We start from the raw sequence: 15743 nt of genomic DNA on the forward strand, positions 1-15743 counted from the left end.
AGACTTTGATTGGTGCCAGATGCTATGGTCAGCTGAGAATACAACAGATTTGTTTGTGTCAGTGGAGGTATACATACAAAGAAAAGAATCTCATTCCGTCAATAAAATGTGGTTGTGGATGATTAAGGGTGTGTTCTGTTTTGCTGTGGTAGGTTGTAAGTGTACAAATAAATATATTAATTATCTAAAAAAGTTCTGCATAGAGAAATTGCCCAAATTGTCTCACAACATGCTATTAAATCTTATTTAAAATTACAGGAGAATACTTTATTCACTTCTCATCTTCTGCAAGATGCAGCTACATTCCCCTTCCTTGTAGGGTAATCATTGGTATTGTTCTTGTGAAAAAACTGTTATACATGTCAGATGCTGTATCAAGTAAAATGTATGGGATACCCACTGATTTTGGCTCCTTTGCATATGAAGAAAACATTCTACTTATTAAAAAATAGTTTCATTTTTATTTTAATATCTGTGCTGTTTATTCCAAACAGCTTTTTGGCATTGTTATTCGGAGTGACAATAATCCCTATGGTAGTTTATAAAGGCCTAGTTCTGCTATTCAGTCATTAATTTTGTTTAACTTGCATATCAGTTCTTAACCTTTCAATGCAAAATATATATTGTGGCAATGCAGAGAGATATGTTGTAGGCAGCTCAACACCTTTATACTGTAAAAATGACAGTGCAGAATAGTTTTCTGGAGTTTTAAATGGTTTACTGAGCACCCTCCCAGATGAAGACCTTCTTGTACCCTTCAACAATGGACTCTGCCACTGCTCTCACTCACACGCATGCACAGTGCCCTGGGTAAGCTTACAGTTGTGGAATAAATTTCTGGTGAGTACACACCCAAAATGTAAAAAATAGACATTATACTTTTTAAAGAATTGACTAAGTAGGCAAAACATATTTTGAACATTCTTGAGTCATTAAAGATTCAAGGGAACCTATCTCGGTAACAGTGGGACCCAGGCATTAGTCAGACCTGCATTGGTCAGTCTTAAACATACTTACACACTTGGTCATACTGGTTCAGTTTACAAATGCCTAATAACCACTTCTCTTGGAGAGGGAGGGCACACTGAGAATATGCAGACTATGCAAGACAGCGGTCAGTTTGTGAACTTTAACCAAAATCTCTGTACCAACTCTTATTTGACTCATGCATTTATCATTTAAATTGTCATGCAAATTGTTGAATTTCTTCTTTTTATTATTGATGGTGAGTTAATATTAAATTGCATGAATCAACCTAAATTGTTATTCATTTACTGTCTGTACTATCCTGTTTGGTTATTAGTGTTAAACATTTAGACCAATAGAAAAGTACTTTAAAAGTAAATTATATTTTCTTTCTGAGAATGCGATAGGGAAAACCTAAGTAATCTTTCAAACATTTAATTATCTTTTTAATATTACCAATCATGAGTTTCAGGTGCTGTTCATCCCCTTCAGAGGGGAGTGGTGCAGCACCCACAGCAATGTCCTTCCTACACCTACAGTTAGAAACATAATTTGATTTATCTTACCTTTACAATTGCAGAAAATACTAACAGGCAAAGTTTTACACATACATAGAACTTTCACATTAAAAACATCATCAAACATTAACATAACATGTAACTAAACACACCACATAACAAACTCAAAAATGGTTTAGAACTAATATTGTAAAAAGAAATTTAGCAAAAAATACAAGGTTGTGCAGGACTTCATGCAGTGGCACTAGTCAAGTGTTGCTGTTTCTGTAATCCACAGACTTGGTTTTGATTTGCTGAATGGGTGCTGTATGCAAATTTTTTTCTTGGTCCATGTGAATTTTCTCTGAGTAATCAGGTGTCATCCCACCCCCTTTCAATCATGTGTCAGATTAGGCAAATTTAGAAATAAATGGACAAATGGTTTCATAAATGTATGGACGTTTGGACATAATTAGTCAAGTTTATGTTTATTCTTATCATCACAGACAATTAACAGGTAGGACTTGATCCCGATACTTTCTACTTCAAAATGTGCTGATGTGGACATGAACTGTGCAACATTTAGATGTAAGAAAGTTACTGCACTGCATTTATTGACAAAGTAAGGTATTCAAAGAACTTAAAAAACATATACAAAAGTGCTAACTGTATAAATCTTCACCTCTTTTGGTCGGCCCCCTGGGTTGGCTGCTATGGTATTCACCACTTCGGGAGAGACACAACGAATTGGGGACCGGACTGTGGTTCCTTGGCCTGATCCTGCATCTTGACTATTGTCATACTGGCCTTCACTGGTTGTTCGACGTCTAATTGGAGCAGGTCCATCGCCTGAACTTCCATGTGATTGTACACCTTTGGAAAAAAAAATGTCACATTTGTTTAGTAATTTGAATTAATGAAAGATTTAATATACATCATTACAAAGACAGCGAAAATAGGATTCACACAGTTATTGTTAACATTAATGGATAGGAAGCATAAAGAAGATACACCTTTGATTAATTGGCTACTTATGTTTATTCCCTTAAGAATATCATCAAATGCCTACATGCATACAGCATCTATTTACATTACATGATCATCCAATCACATTTATTTAGTATGCATACTCTCTTTTGCACATACTGTATTTAGATACTAGCAAATCTTGTTTTAAAACTATGGTTTTACAATTAAAAATCTTTGCCATATCTGCTTAACTTTAAAATGCATCATTGTATTTTGTGTGGCCTCTACTTGAACTGAAACAATTTGCTTTAGGACACTGTGATATTTTGTCAAGCTGTTCTGTGCTAAATTCCTCCAAGCTTCTTGCAGTATTTGCCACAACTCCTATTTAAACTTTGTCTGTTTTTCTTTTTCCCGGTACAAATTAATAGGTGGCCTGGTTAGTCTAATACTGCTAGCGCTCTATCTAAAGACCACTGCCAAGTTGGTCTTCATTGTGGGTGGGTTTGGGATTGCTATAGTGCCACAAAATAGCCCATGCCATTCCATGATTTATGCTACTTCACCTACATCTTCAACCTAATTCTCTTCTACTTGATCCCTTTTGCTAAAGGATGTTTTCTTAACCTCAATGCAATGTACAAGACCATTCTTTTAAAACTTCTTTGCTTGGTCAAATGCCTTTGGTGCCAATCAACCATGTCAGATGCTGAGCAAACACTTCATTGGATTTCCTTTTGTCCCTTACAAAAGGGACCTTTAATTGCTGTTCATAAGACGCATAAAATGTTTAGGTCTTCCACTGTGTTTTTGTTTTCAGTTTGTCCAGTTTCTTTAGGTTTCAAAAAAAATCTCAAAAATCCAGTTTGGTGTGCTAGTGCACACTGACTGTAACCTTATTGATAGAAAACAATATCACCCAATATACATTTTTTTTTTATTAAATTGCACCACTAGCACATCTGCTTTGGCTAATCACTACTTCATTAATTTGAATTTGGTCTTCTTTTGGAAACCAAACCTGCATTATTCTAGCCACCCCACAAGATATCAATATGTTTTTAGAAACACAAGAAGTTGTTGATAACTTTTCGTATCTGTGTATATTTGTATTTACTTTAAGGATTATAATTCTTTCCTGGGTAAATAAACACTTGCTACCCAGATAAACACTACAGGCTGTGGGCAATGTATACTATAGTAATAACATCCACTAATTCAAAATCCTTTATCATGTTGTATGTTCAGTGATCCATAGTGATATTATATTTTGTTATCCGCTCAAGGCTCGAAAAATTGCTTAAGAAACAAAAGGAAAAAAAACACTTTTTTAAAGAAAAATTTATAAAGGGATTTCACAGATGTACCACCATCTAGCATCACCTGATACCCATTTGTCATTTTTATGAGCAGTGGATTTAGTACACCTCAAGGAGAGGCAAAGAATAATTTAGGGATGTCTTTCATTTTAAGCAGAATTCTGAAAGCTATGTTAGATACTTCTGATCCAGCTTATTCAAAATCTGAAATAAATTACAAGGTCAAATACATTAGAATGGTGTTATATTGTATGTTTTGTCTGCTTTATGTACTAGCAGCTATTTTTATGCTTCACTTATTTTTGGTTTATTATATTTTGTCTGTTTCATAAGAGCAGCATTGTGCTGTAGAAGTTATTGCCACCAATTTAGTCATCTTGAAGTCTGTTTTATTGCTGGCTGGTGCAGGATCTGTAACGAATTTGAAAGTCTCATTTTGTTAGCATGGGTATTTAAAGATGTGTGGTTTCCTCCCTCTATCCAAAATGTTATGCATCATACAGATACCAACAAAGTGAATAAATGAATGTAGAATAAATGAAATGTAGTAAAAGTGCCATTGTGTTCAGTTTGTGAAAGCTAAAATTCAGATTCCCTTTACTTGCATATTCCTGAAACTGCCAAATCCTTCACAGTAACTGAACAAATGTAAAACATACCTTGAGGCTTTTACAGTTTCACTTTTTTCAAATAATGTTTAATGTCGTTTTTAATCTTGAAAGCCCATACCTTTGGGATGTTGAATTAAAACACCATGAAACACACAGAACAGATGTTGGAATATTCCACAATTTCCAGCTGCAGACGACAAACATAAACTTGTGTTGCTATGACAATTGGTGTGGTAATATACCCCAGCTGGTATGACAAAGATTCTCTGGATATAAGATCATGTGTCAATTCGCAAACCAGAGATAAAGAAAAAATGGAAATTTGAGTTTTCCTGCTATGAGACAAACAGACCCACTCCCTTTTGATGCATTGTTTTATTTCTGTTTATAAATTTGCCTTCCACATCATGCATCTCTGTCTTAAAACCATTTAAAAGCAAACTATGAGAATCATTTAATTTTGAGAAATGCAATATGTTAATATTGGACCAGATGCCAGGAACTTCTTATATTTTAGCTGTATGATTCTTTTATACTGTTCACTGAATTTTAAGAAGTTCAAAAAAGACCTAGAATAGATTCTAAGTGCTGAAAGACAGCAGTGTCTCTACTTGTCTTTGTTTAGTAAGTACCAGTAAATTAAACCCTTGTACTTTAAAGAGGAGGAGTTAAATTCTGCAAGTTTCAAATTCCTGAAGACAGAACTTCCCTTTTCAGACCTTTTTATTTTTTGCCTTTCTGTTTTAAATGAAAAAGCAGCAATTGTTCTGGTATAAAATCATTAAACTTGAAGTATGGTAATGTTTCAGATTTAAGCAGTCCTAGCTGTTTTAGCAAAAGTGCTCATTTTGAAAAACCTGTTGTCTAATACCATGAAAAGTGAAATACAGCATCAATATTTACCCAACTTGGCACTTTTCCTAACAATTTTTATAAACAAGTACTGCACATTGCAACATCACAGACAAGCAAGAAAAGCAAACTCAAACCCATGTAGTATTGTAGAGTGCAAAGGGAAGAGAGGTGGTTAAGAAAAAATATAGGTATAACAAAAAAGGAGAAAAATAAATAGGTAAACAGTAAGCAAAAATGCTAAAAAAAAAAAAAAAAGTAAAATTATAAATCCAATATTGGATTATAATTTAACTCCATTTTTTATATTGCAGGGTTCTTGTTCTTAATATACTAACCTGTACTAAATGTATAATAATTTCTGTTATTAACTGAAATGCTATATAAAGTGCAGATATTACATTTCAAAGCAGGTACAGGAGTGAAATAAATTGAATTATTCTGAACTAAAATCAGTTGGTCTCGTCCGTTATAGGAGATGGACGTCTTAAGCAGAGCTCTGCTAGCAGCGGCTTTATTTTCCCACATATTTCATATTATTTAGAGGTATCCTGTATTTAACCCGATCAAGGAACTTCCACTACAATATACAAGCATGAGTAACAAGAAGAAAAGTCAGAAAGAACCGGAAAAGAAACTTAAAGCTGCATCAAAGTCTGGCAGACATCCAGCCCGAGTGCAAGGTATGGCCTCTCAGAGACTGACCTGGAACAGGCAGACGAATGCGCAGATTTCCTGGGACCCCGCTCCATTGTATCATCTCCAGTCGAGAGTGAAAATGGGAGCGAATGTGCAAGTGATACATGTTGTGATGGATTGCCAATTTCTGAGAATCATTCGAGACTAGAAAAGGCCCTGCAGGATGTGCTCTCATCTACTCATCGTGAGCCCGCAGCACCTGCTGTAACAGGAGCTGCATTTCCACTCGCGGAGCACGAAAGCCGAAACGAACTGTCCGAACTGAAAACTGAACTGAAAGAGATGATCGCTACACTGGCCAGTGCCATGGCTACGGCCATAAATGAGCTTAAGAGGGATAACAAGAATAAGCTTAAGAATGAGCTTAAGTAGTCTAACATTGAGCTTAAGAAGGATAACAAAGACCGGGAAATGCGTCTATTTCAACGTTTTGACGTGAACTTTAAAAGCATGTTGGGGAAATTAGAGGAACACATCGAAGAAAATAGATCCAAACTGAAAATGTTTGCCGACCAGATTAATGATGTTACAGATCAGCTGGATGACGTTAAGCAGACATTCACGGCTCGAGTTGAAACAGCGGAACAATTGGCGTCTAACGCCGATGAAAAAGCTACAGCTGCGAATTCCGAATGCAAAAACTCGGAGACAGACTTGCGGCCCTGGAAGATGGGTGCAGAAGAAACAATATAAGAATTGAGGGTATACCTGAGAAACGAGAAAGCTCAAACCCAGTGAAATTTGCAGTAGAATTACTCTCTAAAATAATTGGAGATGATTTTAAACTCAACATTGAGATAGCAGCTGCTTATCGCACATACAGATCAAGCACCTTTAAACCTAGGTCTTTTATTGTCCGCTTCGAGCGATTACAATGTAAGCTTGATGTGATGGCACTTCTCAGACACACGCAAGAGATTATACTTGAAAATAATCTTATTTGTATTTTCCCCGACTTCTCACCATTAACAGCTGCAAAACGCGCAGCCTACTTTAACATTAAAAAGTTGCTACAGAAAGCCAATATCAAATACAGCTTCTTGTATCCTGCCAAACTGAAAGTGGAAGTTCAAGACCAATATTATGCATTTCCAAGCAAGGAGGAAGTTGAAAAGGAAATAAAGAAGCTGTTTCTGACACTTTTTTGAAAGTTAATAAGGAGCCGTATTCTGTCAAGACATGGGAAGGACCTATCATCTGCTGTTGGATCCACTTTTAAAGAGACTGGTATTATAATTATACATTCTTTTCTTTACTTGGACATTACATGTTTATGTCTTAATTACAGTTATAGACGTGAGTGTGGAAGTGTGGAAGTAATTAAAGTAGGGTTGTTTTTTTTTTTTTGTTTTTTTTTTACTACCTTAAAGTAGACTGTTTAACATCATACTCTTGGTTTATTGCTATTTCTACTATTTCTACTATTACATTATACTATTACATTAGGATTTACTATGTTTATCCTAGACTACTTTTTAAAATCATTCCCAGGGTTCTTTCTTTTATTATCTTAATATCTTAAAATTGCTGAAGATTATTTTAAGCTTAAAGACTGTTAATGATTATATTTTCGGCAGATAGTATTTAGAATTCAGCTGCAATAGATATCTCTTTGTTTTAATTCTCTAACGCCGCTGCGGGGTGGGGTTTGTTTTGTTTTGGACGTGCTCTGTCTCTTTGTATGTCAGAGGACTGGGACATCGCGAAATGGGATCAAGCCTCAAGTGGGGAGGCAAAATGGGGGGGGGGGCTTAAAGGGGGGAGAGAAGGAGAGCAGGCTATATCTAATCTATTCTTCTAATCCTTATAACTATAAATATCAATGCAACAATAGGCTAAAATGCAATAACTCATGAGGAATTTTGAAATTAAGATTAAAACTGCCTCACTACCAGTTAAGACTATAAAATAACATTAAAAACTCAGAATCAGTGTCTCCATGATGGGACAGTTAACTTTGTGAGCTGGAATGTTAAAGGCCTGAATCACGAATTAAAGAGAAAGAAAGTATGCTCTCACCTAACAGGCTTAAACGCTAAAATAGTATTTTTACAGGAGACCCACTTACTAAGCAAGGATCAGTTCAGACTACAAAAAGACTGGACTGGCCAAATGTTCCATTCTAGCTTTATAAAGAAAACTAGAGGGGTGGGAATTCTTATACACAGAACAGTTCCATTTGTAGCATCAGATGTAGTATCGGACCCTGAAGGGAGATATGTGATGGTCATGGGCAACTTATTTAACAGTAAAATGATTTTGATAAATGTTTATGCACCCAATGTCGATGATAAGGAATTCATGCAAAATCTATTTGCATCCATTCCCAATGTGAACACTCATAAAATTATAATGGCTGGGGACTTTAATTGTGTTTTAAATCCACTCTTAGATAGGACTCCTGTGACAGGGGGAACCACATCTAACACTGCAAAGACAATTACACAGTTTTTAAATGACCACAACTTATCAGACCCCTGGAGGTTTCTTAACCCAAACTCAAGAACATATTCGTTCTACTCACCAGTGCATTATAGCTACTCAAGAATTGATTTTTTTTTTTATAGATAATAATTTCCTGCCTACGATTAAATCGTGCAAATACGAAACAATTGTTATTTCCGACCATGCCCCTCTAGTCTTGGAGCTAAAATCATTAAGCCCCTCACACCTCGCAGATGGCGTCTTAACCCTCTTCTATTGGCAGACGAGAACTGCACAGAATTTATATCCAAACAAATCAGCTTCTTCCTAGAGACAAACACGCCCACAGAGGTTTCTGCAGGAACACTCTGGGAAACTCTAAAGGCCTTCTTAAGAGGACAGATTATTTCATATCTTTCCCACAGAAATAAATTAGAAACCAAGAAAGTGTCAGAGCTAAGAAGCGAAATTACTAGAATAGATGAAGAACAAGCCAGGCGTCCAAGTGAAGCTCTTCACAGGAAAAGGCAGGCCCTGCATACAGAACTTAACATCTTAACAACTAAAGAAACTGAACAACTTATTTATAAGTCAAGACATCATTACTATGAACATGGAGAAAAAGCTAATAAGCTTTTAGTTCAATAAATTCACATATAAAATCAGTATATCAATCGTAAGCAATAATGCAAACATTGGTGTAAACTAAAAGAGGCGGAATATTCCATTAACAATCCAGATTAACATCTTCTAAATTACCATGTAATGCACTTTGACAGCAATGCAATTCTACTCAACTTGTTACTTAAGCAACTAAAGTGTAACTAAATAAATTTAAAGGGACAATTAAGATAAAGCCACATTAACTGAATTATATAATAGAATAGATTTTAAAGTCAGATTATTTTTATATAGTGTTCTATAACAGAGTACAAGTTCTGAGCAAATCTAAAAGTGCACAATCATAAATTTTTAATATTCATGAACACACGCATGAAGTTAAACAATAACACAACCATGTGTGTGTTTATATTAAAATATAGTCTTAATCATTCTGTCAGAAATTTCTGTTAACAGCAACAGATTTACTCATTTTACAGAGGAGGAGTGGAAGACAAAAAACAAAGACTAAACGTGTGGTGGTCTGCAGTCCTTTGGAACAGCTGCTTTCTCCCTACACTATTGTTTTTTACATACAGAAATGCATAATTAACTCATAACTTACCTGTCTCTGCACTTACCTGTACTTTTGTCCCATTACAATTGTATGTAACAACTCAAAATTAATTATCACTTATTAATCTGTTAGAATATACTAATATTTGAAGTAACATTGAATCATCTACCTAAAAATGATTCAGAAATTCCGGCACAGTTCACATGTGTGACTGGGATGTTTTCTAGTAATGCATTCTGTGTATTTAATCAAAAAAATAGAGTAATGGAATCCTGTAACTTTTTGGTTATGTACAATGAAGTCTTGTACTTCTGTAAAATTGCATAAAAAATATTTTCTATTCTGTAGACTTACTTTGTATAGAAGTTTATATACTATGTCAGTACTATGTTCCCACACATTTAATTTCATCACAACACTGTATAAACTGATCTATTGCTAGTTAATTATTTTTTTTACATTTCATAAAATGAACGTTTTAGGAGCATTTTATTCCTATGATTTTCTTAAAAAGACTTTTCAAATTGCTAAGAATATGGTAAAAGTTATAAATTCAAATGGGACTATTGCTTAATAATAGCATGAAAGCAGACTAAAATCATCTTAAAATATTGTCCAAATCCATATTATTTAAGTTATGCTTCTGCACAAAAAAGACAATTAGTTTTAAATTAATTCTAAAAGAAACAAAAATAAATTAGGAGAAATAAAAGTGAGAAAAAAGCACATGGAAGCGGAGAGGTAATTATGAACAAACCAGAGAAGGAGTAAGAGCGAAGACGCTGCAGGGAGGGTGGTGAGTTCATACTTTGCCAGATGCCCCTGATCCGAGCGTTGTATTCTGAAGGGGAACAAATGCAGGTTTCAGGGAGGGTGGAAAAGTGAGGAGGAAATGGAGAAGTAGCAGAAGCAGAGGCATGAATGATGATCCGAGGTGGAGGTAACAAACAAAAAAAGAAAAAAAAGAAAAAAGGAAATAAGTAAATTCAAATGCTAAAATAAAATAGCCAGGTAGCATTAATAAGAAAATTAGGGGTTGAGCAGGAATATGTTCTGTTTTTCAGATCTACTATATGAAAACAGAAAAAACAATCTTCAATAACATTGGGAATTATCTAACAACTAAAGGAACCATAAACACAATGGTATATATTGTCAGTATCTCACTGTCCTTTGGTGGTTTCATAAAATGTACTATTAATTAAATTGTATATAAACAGCATTTCATAACTCATCCATTTTTTTTCCTGAGAAAATCTTTCAAGATAAAACAAAGACAGACTTAAGCTTAACTAAGAGCAACTTGGCTCTTAAGTACTAGCAAAGCTTTCATAAAACATTTACTGAGATACTACACAGAATTATTGACAAAATAACCTTCTGCTGTTGACCTTATTTTATGTGGCCTTTTAGTTACATATGTTTGGCAGCCCATATAAATAACTGGCATTTTGTAACCTCACATTGGAGATCTGAAAAATATTCCTAAGTTGCTTTAGGGCTGATGGAAATATTCATTTCCAGATGAACAATATACAAACAAATTTTCAGAAAAGAATTTTTGAGAAAACACTGTGATACCTACAATTAACATCTAAATAAAGGTTATTTATAAAATTAGAAAACTAGCCATATCAAAACATCATAGCACAATACAAAGTCTAAAAAACTATATTAAAGATACACAAGGTGATAATAAAAGGTACATAATTACCAATAAAGCTATTAAATATATTAAATAATGGTAATCTCCTTGTACAGAACTACACTGAGTATAGACACATTGAGGCCGTCACTTAAAAGCCAGCTTCTGCACCAAGTCTTGGTTTATAAAATTAAGGACCCATAAAAACAAGAAATGGCCAGCATGATGCCACTTATCAACACGTAAGTATGACACCCATCAGAATAAAAAAAATCTGCTATGTCTCATCCTGAAAATGAAACCATCAATCCACTTTGCCATCTATTCTGCAGATGGTTGTATATTTGTGGCAACCATTTCATTCAGTATTGTAGTAAAATAGGTCACATTTGTTTTTATTGAACAATAGAATCTTGATCCACTTGGTCTCATTGTCTTATGTGACATGTGGTAAACCACATTTAACATTTGTTTTCAGCAGTGGTTTTTACTTCGCCACTCTCTTGAAGTCTGATTTGGTGAAACATTTATCTGACATAAAGCACTACTTGATTATTGTCCTTACGGCCAGAATTTTCAGTTCTGAACAATGTTCTGTTCTACACAGATCAAAAATTATATCATATTTTTTCTTTTTATTGTGCTTTGTGGGATTTTGACAGATGGCTCTGTGAAATGCTTTCAGAATCTGGACAAATGTTGTTGTTATCTTTCATTTAATCCCCTTCTTTTGGCTTTATTTGACTTACCGAAGTTACCCATTATACTGTTTTCTAACTGTGGATGCACACTTGATACAGCTAGTAATGCTGGTAGCTAATTTGGTCAATTTAAAATTATAAACTTTAAATCTCTTAGTGGATTTTCTTTTAAACCTGAAGCAACATGTATTGCCATTAGTAACAGAATCTGGGCTGAAAAGGAATATCATTCATTCAGTGAATTCCAACCTAAAGCTTAGCTGATGCCACTGAGAGTGTTAAAAACCAAAGATGATAAATTCTCTTAAATGGCCCAGTCAGAAGCTACATTTCAGTCCAAATGATTATATGTTGCTGAGGTTTGATAATTTTATTTTAATAATGTACATTATCATATTTTGTATGAGTTTATCAATTTTGCAAAGACAAACATTTTAACATTTTACTATCCACATAACTGAGATTTTATTAATAGTTACACTGTTGTAATTTCTAACAAAGGATCTACCTAGTAATTAAAAAAAAACACAGCGAAGTTAAAGAAAGAGAAAAGATCAAATCTGCTAATATTCAGAACTTAACATCGACTGTGCTGTTTTTTACATTCCAGTTAGCAGTTGGTGATTTCCCACATTTGTATGCAACCTTTGACAATGTCAAATGCAGCTTTTTAAATAACTTACCATGCTACAGAAATGGGTATTAAACAATGCACATTCACTGGCTATATATGCACTTGGAATAAAGTTAATTCCAGAAATGAACAAATAAATTGATGAAAAGCAAATTAAACTTATACTGTACATTAAATTGATTGCCTTTGACTCACTACACAATATTTTTTATCAATATTCCTGTTTACAAATTTGCCTACAGTTGTGTCAGACATCTCTCCTGGTCATGATTATGATATCATGACAGTATATCCAGGAGGCTTGGACTTTGGGAACCTGAAGACTACATCTGTGCTGTTTTTTAAATTATGTTCTCCTGGCCTCATCTGACTGTAATCCAAAGTACGCACTGGAATGATTTTCAGCTAAGTGCAATGTGGTGATGATCACAAAGAGCACCTCCAATGAATAGTAAGATCATGGTTTTCTCCCACAAAAAAAGCAGATTGTGCCTAACCTCTAATATGAAGTAGAAGGAGTTTAAGTACCTTGGTGTCTTCTTCACATATGAAGAGGATGCAATTAGAATATTAGATTGTTATCATAGTGAAAATGCTACAAACATTTCAGTGACCAAATGGAAATGAAATTGTAGTTACATCATCAACCAAAGATTTGTTTTTACAGTTCAATCTACCCTCTGTCCTTATCTGCGGTAAGTATTTTGTACAGTGCCTGAAAAATGAGACCGCTGGCAAGTCTCTTGAGAAAGGTGGGGGGGAACGCACTGTTGTGACAAGAGTATGACAATTCAGAGGTATCTTGAAGTAAAGCCACTGCTCTTCTGGATCATGTATTTATAATACCACAAAAGGTAGGAGATCTACGTGCAAATTTAAGATATGCTGAAGGGTTATATTTCTCAGCTGGCATTGGAGCACCTGGGTATAGTGAAAGGAAAGGTCTGGAGTTTGATGCTAGGTTTTGCCAAATCTTGCCTGACAACTTCTTCCTCTTAACATTGCAGCCATTGTCCCTACATCAGAATTAGTGCAATTTGCTTCAAAAAGCTACCACTTTACAAAATGATGGATTATCGTTACTTGTTGTTTGCAAAACGTTTGATGTTATCATACTTAATTTCTACACCTACACATGGTGCAAAATATAAAAATAAATAAATAAAAATCTACTACCTGTACCTCAGTGTATAGAATACATGGTGTGTATGTGTGTAGTTGAAATATAACTGAAAATTACAATATTTTCCTTTTTTTTCCCTTAACATCTGGCAGTTTACCACTTACCTTTGTAAAATTTCAGGTTATTCACTGGACTTGAACTTGGCTGTTCATACTATGAACTCTGTGCTCCCTCCATCGCTCCAATCTGCTCCTAGTAGTTTATTTACATGCAGTTCAATCATTATATTTGATACTACTGTTGCTTTTATTATTAGTTGCTGTTATTATTTATTTATTACTGTGTATTCAATTTCCAATTATTTATAGTATAGTTTAGTACTTATCATGCACTTGTACTGTAGTTATGTAAATGTTGCTCTATGAACCTGAGGAGTGTTATTATGTGTTGCTGTATACTTCAATACTTTAAATGGATGGAATGCCATTAAAACCACTGGAACTGACTTACAAAATTCAATAAAACTGACAAAAATGGGGGTGTTCTAAAACTATTGACTGGTAATATATATATATATATATATATATATATATATATATATATATATATACACACACACACATACACACATACATATATATACACACACATATATATATACATTTATATACACATACAGTACATCTATATATACACATATATACATATTTAATAACACGTTAACGCACTCTAACTTAAACACTGTTAAAAAAATTAGTGCCGTTAACGCAAGTTCTTTTTGACCCTGATGAAATTCCCATAGTTCAAACTGAGCCTGCAAACTGAATGCGTACCACTCTAGCCTTAAAGTTATTTCTCATAGAAGTCACTCCATATTCCTAATTGTTGAACAATGGAAAAAAAGTCTATTAAATGGGAAGTTCAGTTTCAAAACTTTGCCCAATATCTCACTCGATAAAACTAAGGTTGTGTGTAGTTACTGTCCAGCAGAGTTTATCACCGGAGTACAAGCAGCCTACAATATCGCATGCAAGCCAAACATCCATTTTTCACTAAAAGCATTAGCCCGGGTAATAGGCGACAGGCCACGCTTGACAGTGTTTGCCAGAAACCAATGGACAAGTCAACCTCCAGCAAATTAACGGTAGCTAAATGGATAGCCACAGCATGCAGGCCAATTTACATAGTGGAGGACGAAGGTCTGCGTGACATAATTCGGATCGCGTCCAACGACCCAACTTATGAATTACCCTCGAGAGCCACAGTTGTAACTAGGATACACGAGCTGTATGATTCAGAGAGGGCAAAACTAGCTAAGGAGTTGGAGATCACGGAGATGGTCGTCCTTACTGGTGACTACTGGACATCACTTGGAAATCATAGCTACCTCGGGGTTACAACCCATTGTATTGACAAACAGTGGAAACTGCACTCACATGCTTTGACGGTCATAAAAACATCGGAGAGACATCATGCCGAAACATGCAACAAACATTTTATGGAGGTAGCAAAGCAGTGGAATGTTGAGAATAAAGTAAGCACACTCAGTACAGATAGTGCACGAAATTTAATTTCAGCTGTGAGACAGCTGCCTTTCAAACACTTGCCATGCATCGCACACAGAATTCAACGTTCTGTCACAATGCCTCTGCAAAATAGTGCATTTGACAGCGCACTTCAAGCACAGCCCATCAAATACTGCAGAACTTGAGAAACAGCAAGTCGCGCATGGCCTGAAGACTGAGACACTCGTACAAGACATACCGATTAGATTTAACTCCATTCTGGAGATGGTGAAGTGTGTGCAAAAAAATGAGCAACCAATAAGAGATGCAACTAGCCCTACATAAAACTAACGTGGTCATGCCAACAAATGCTGAGCTGGAGAAACTTCAGAAGCAGGAGGCATTGCTCGAGCCCTGCAGGTAATAGACACGTTTGGCCAGTCCTTTAGCATACGGATTGTCATAAGTCAGATTGATGTTTATGCCATTATTTTATGTAATAAATATGAGTGGGACAAATTTTGTGATGGGATGTTCGTCTTTTGCGATACAGTACGCAACGTTCACTTTGATTTTAAGAACCTTCCCATTAACTTTTATTTTTGTGTGTGTCATTAGCAG

The 15743-nt window shown here is 35.0% G+C and overlaps 1 protein-coding gene across 7 annotated transcripts in view; it reads right to left on the reverse strand.

Moving 5' to 3' along the window:
* Positions 1 to 15743, reverse strand: part of tns1b (tensin 1b) — a 793111-nt gene that overhangs the window by 53423 nt on the left and 723945 nt on the right. For 6 of the 7 annotated variants that reach the window (XM_051930510.1, XM_051930508.1, XM_051930509.1 and 3 more), the window contains 2 exons: positions 10272 to 10355; positions 2146 to 2336 (listed from right to left, as the gene is read on the reverse strand). In XM_051930510.1, coding sequence (XP_051786470.1) covers positions 2146 to 2336; positions 10272 to 10355 — 275 coding nt within the window. The remainder of the gene's footprint in view (positions 1 to 2145; positions 2337 to 10271; positions 10356 to 15743) is intronic. The other variant, XM_028807574.2, reaches the window with a different exon arrangement.

Source organism: Erpetoichthys calabaricus, chromosome 8 (genome assembly GCF_900747795.2).
Source record: "Erpetoichthys calabaricus chromosome 8, fErpCal1.3, whole genome shotgun sequence".
Lineage (NCBI taxonomy): Eukaryota > Metazoa > Chordata > Cladistia > Polypteriformes > Polypteridae > Erpetoichthys > Erpetoichthys calabaricus.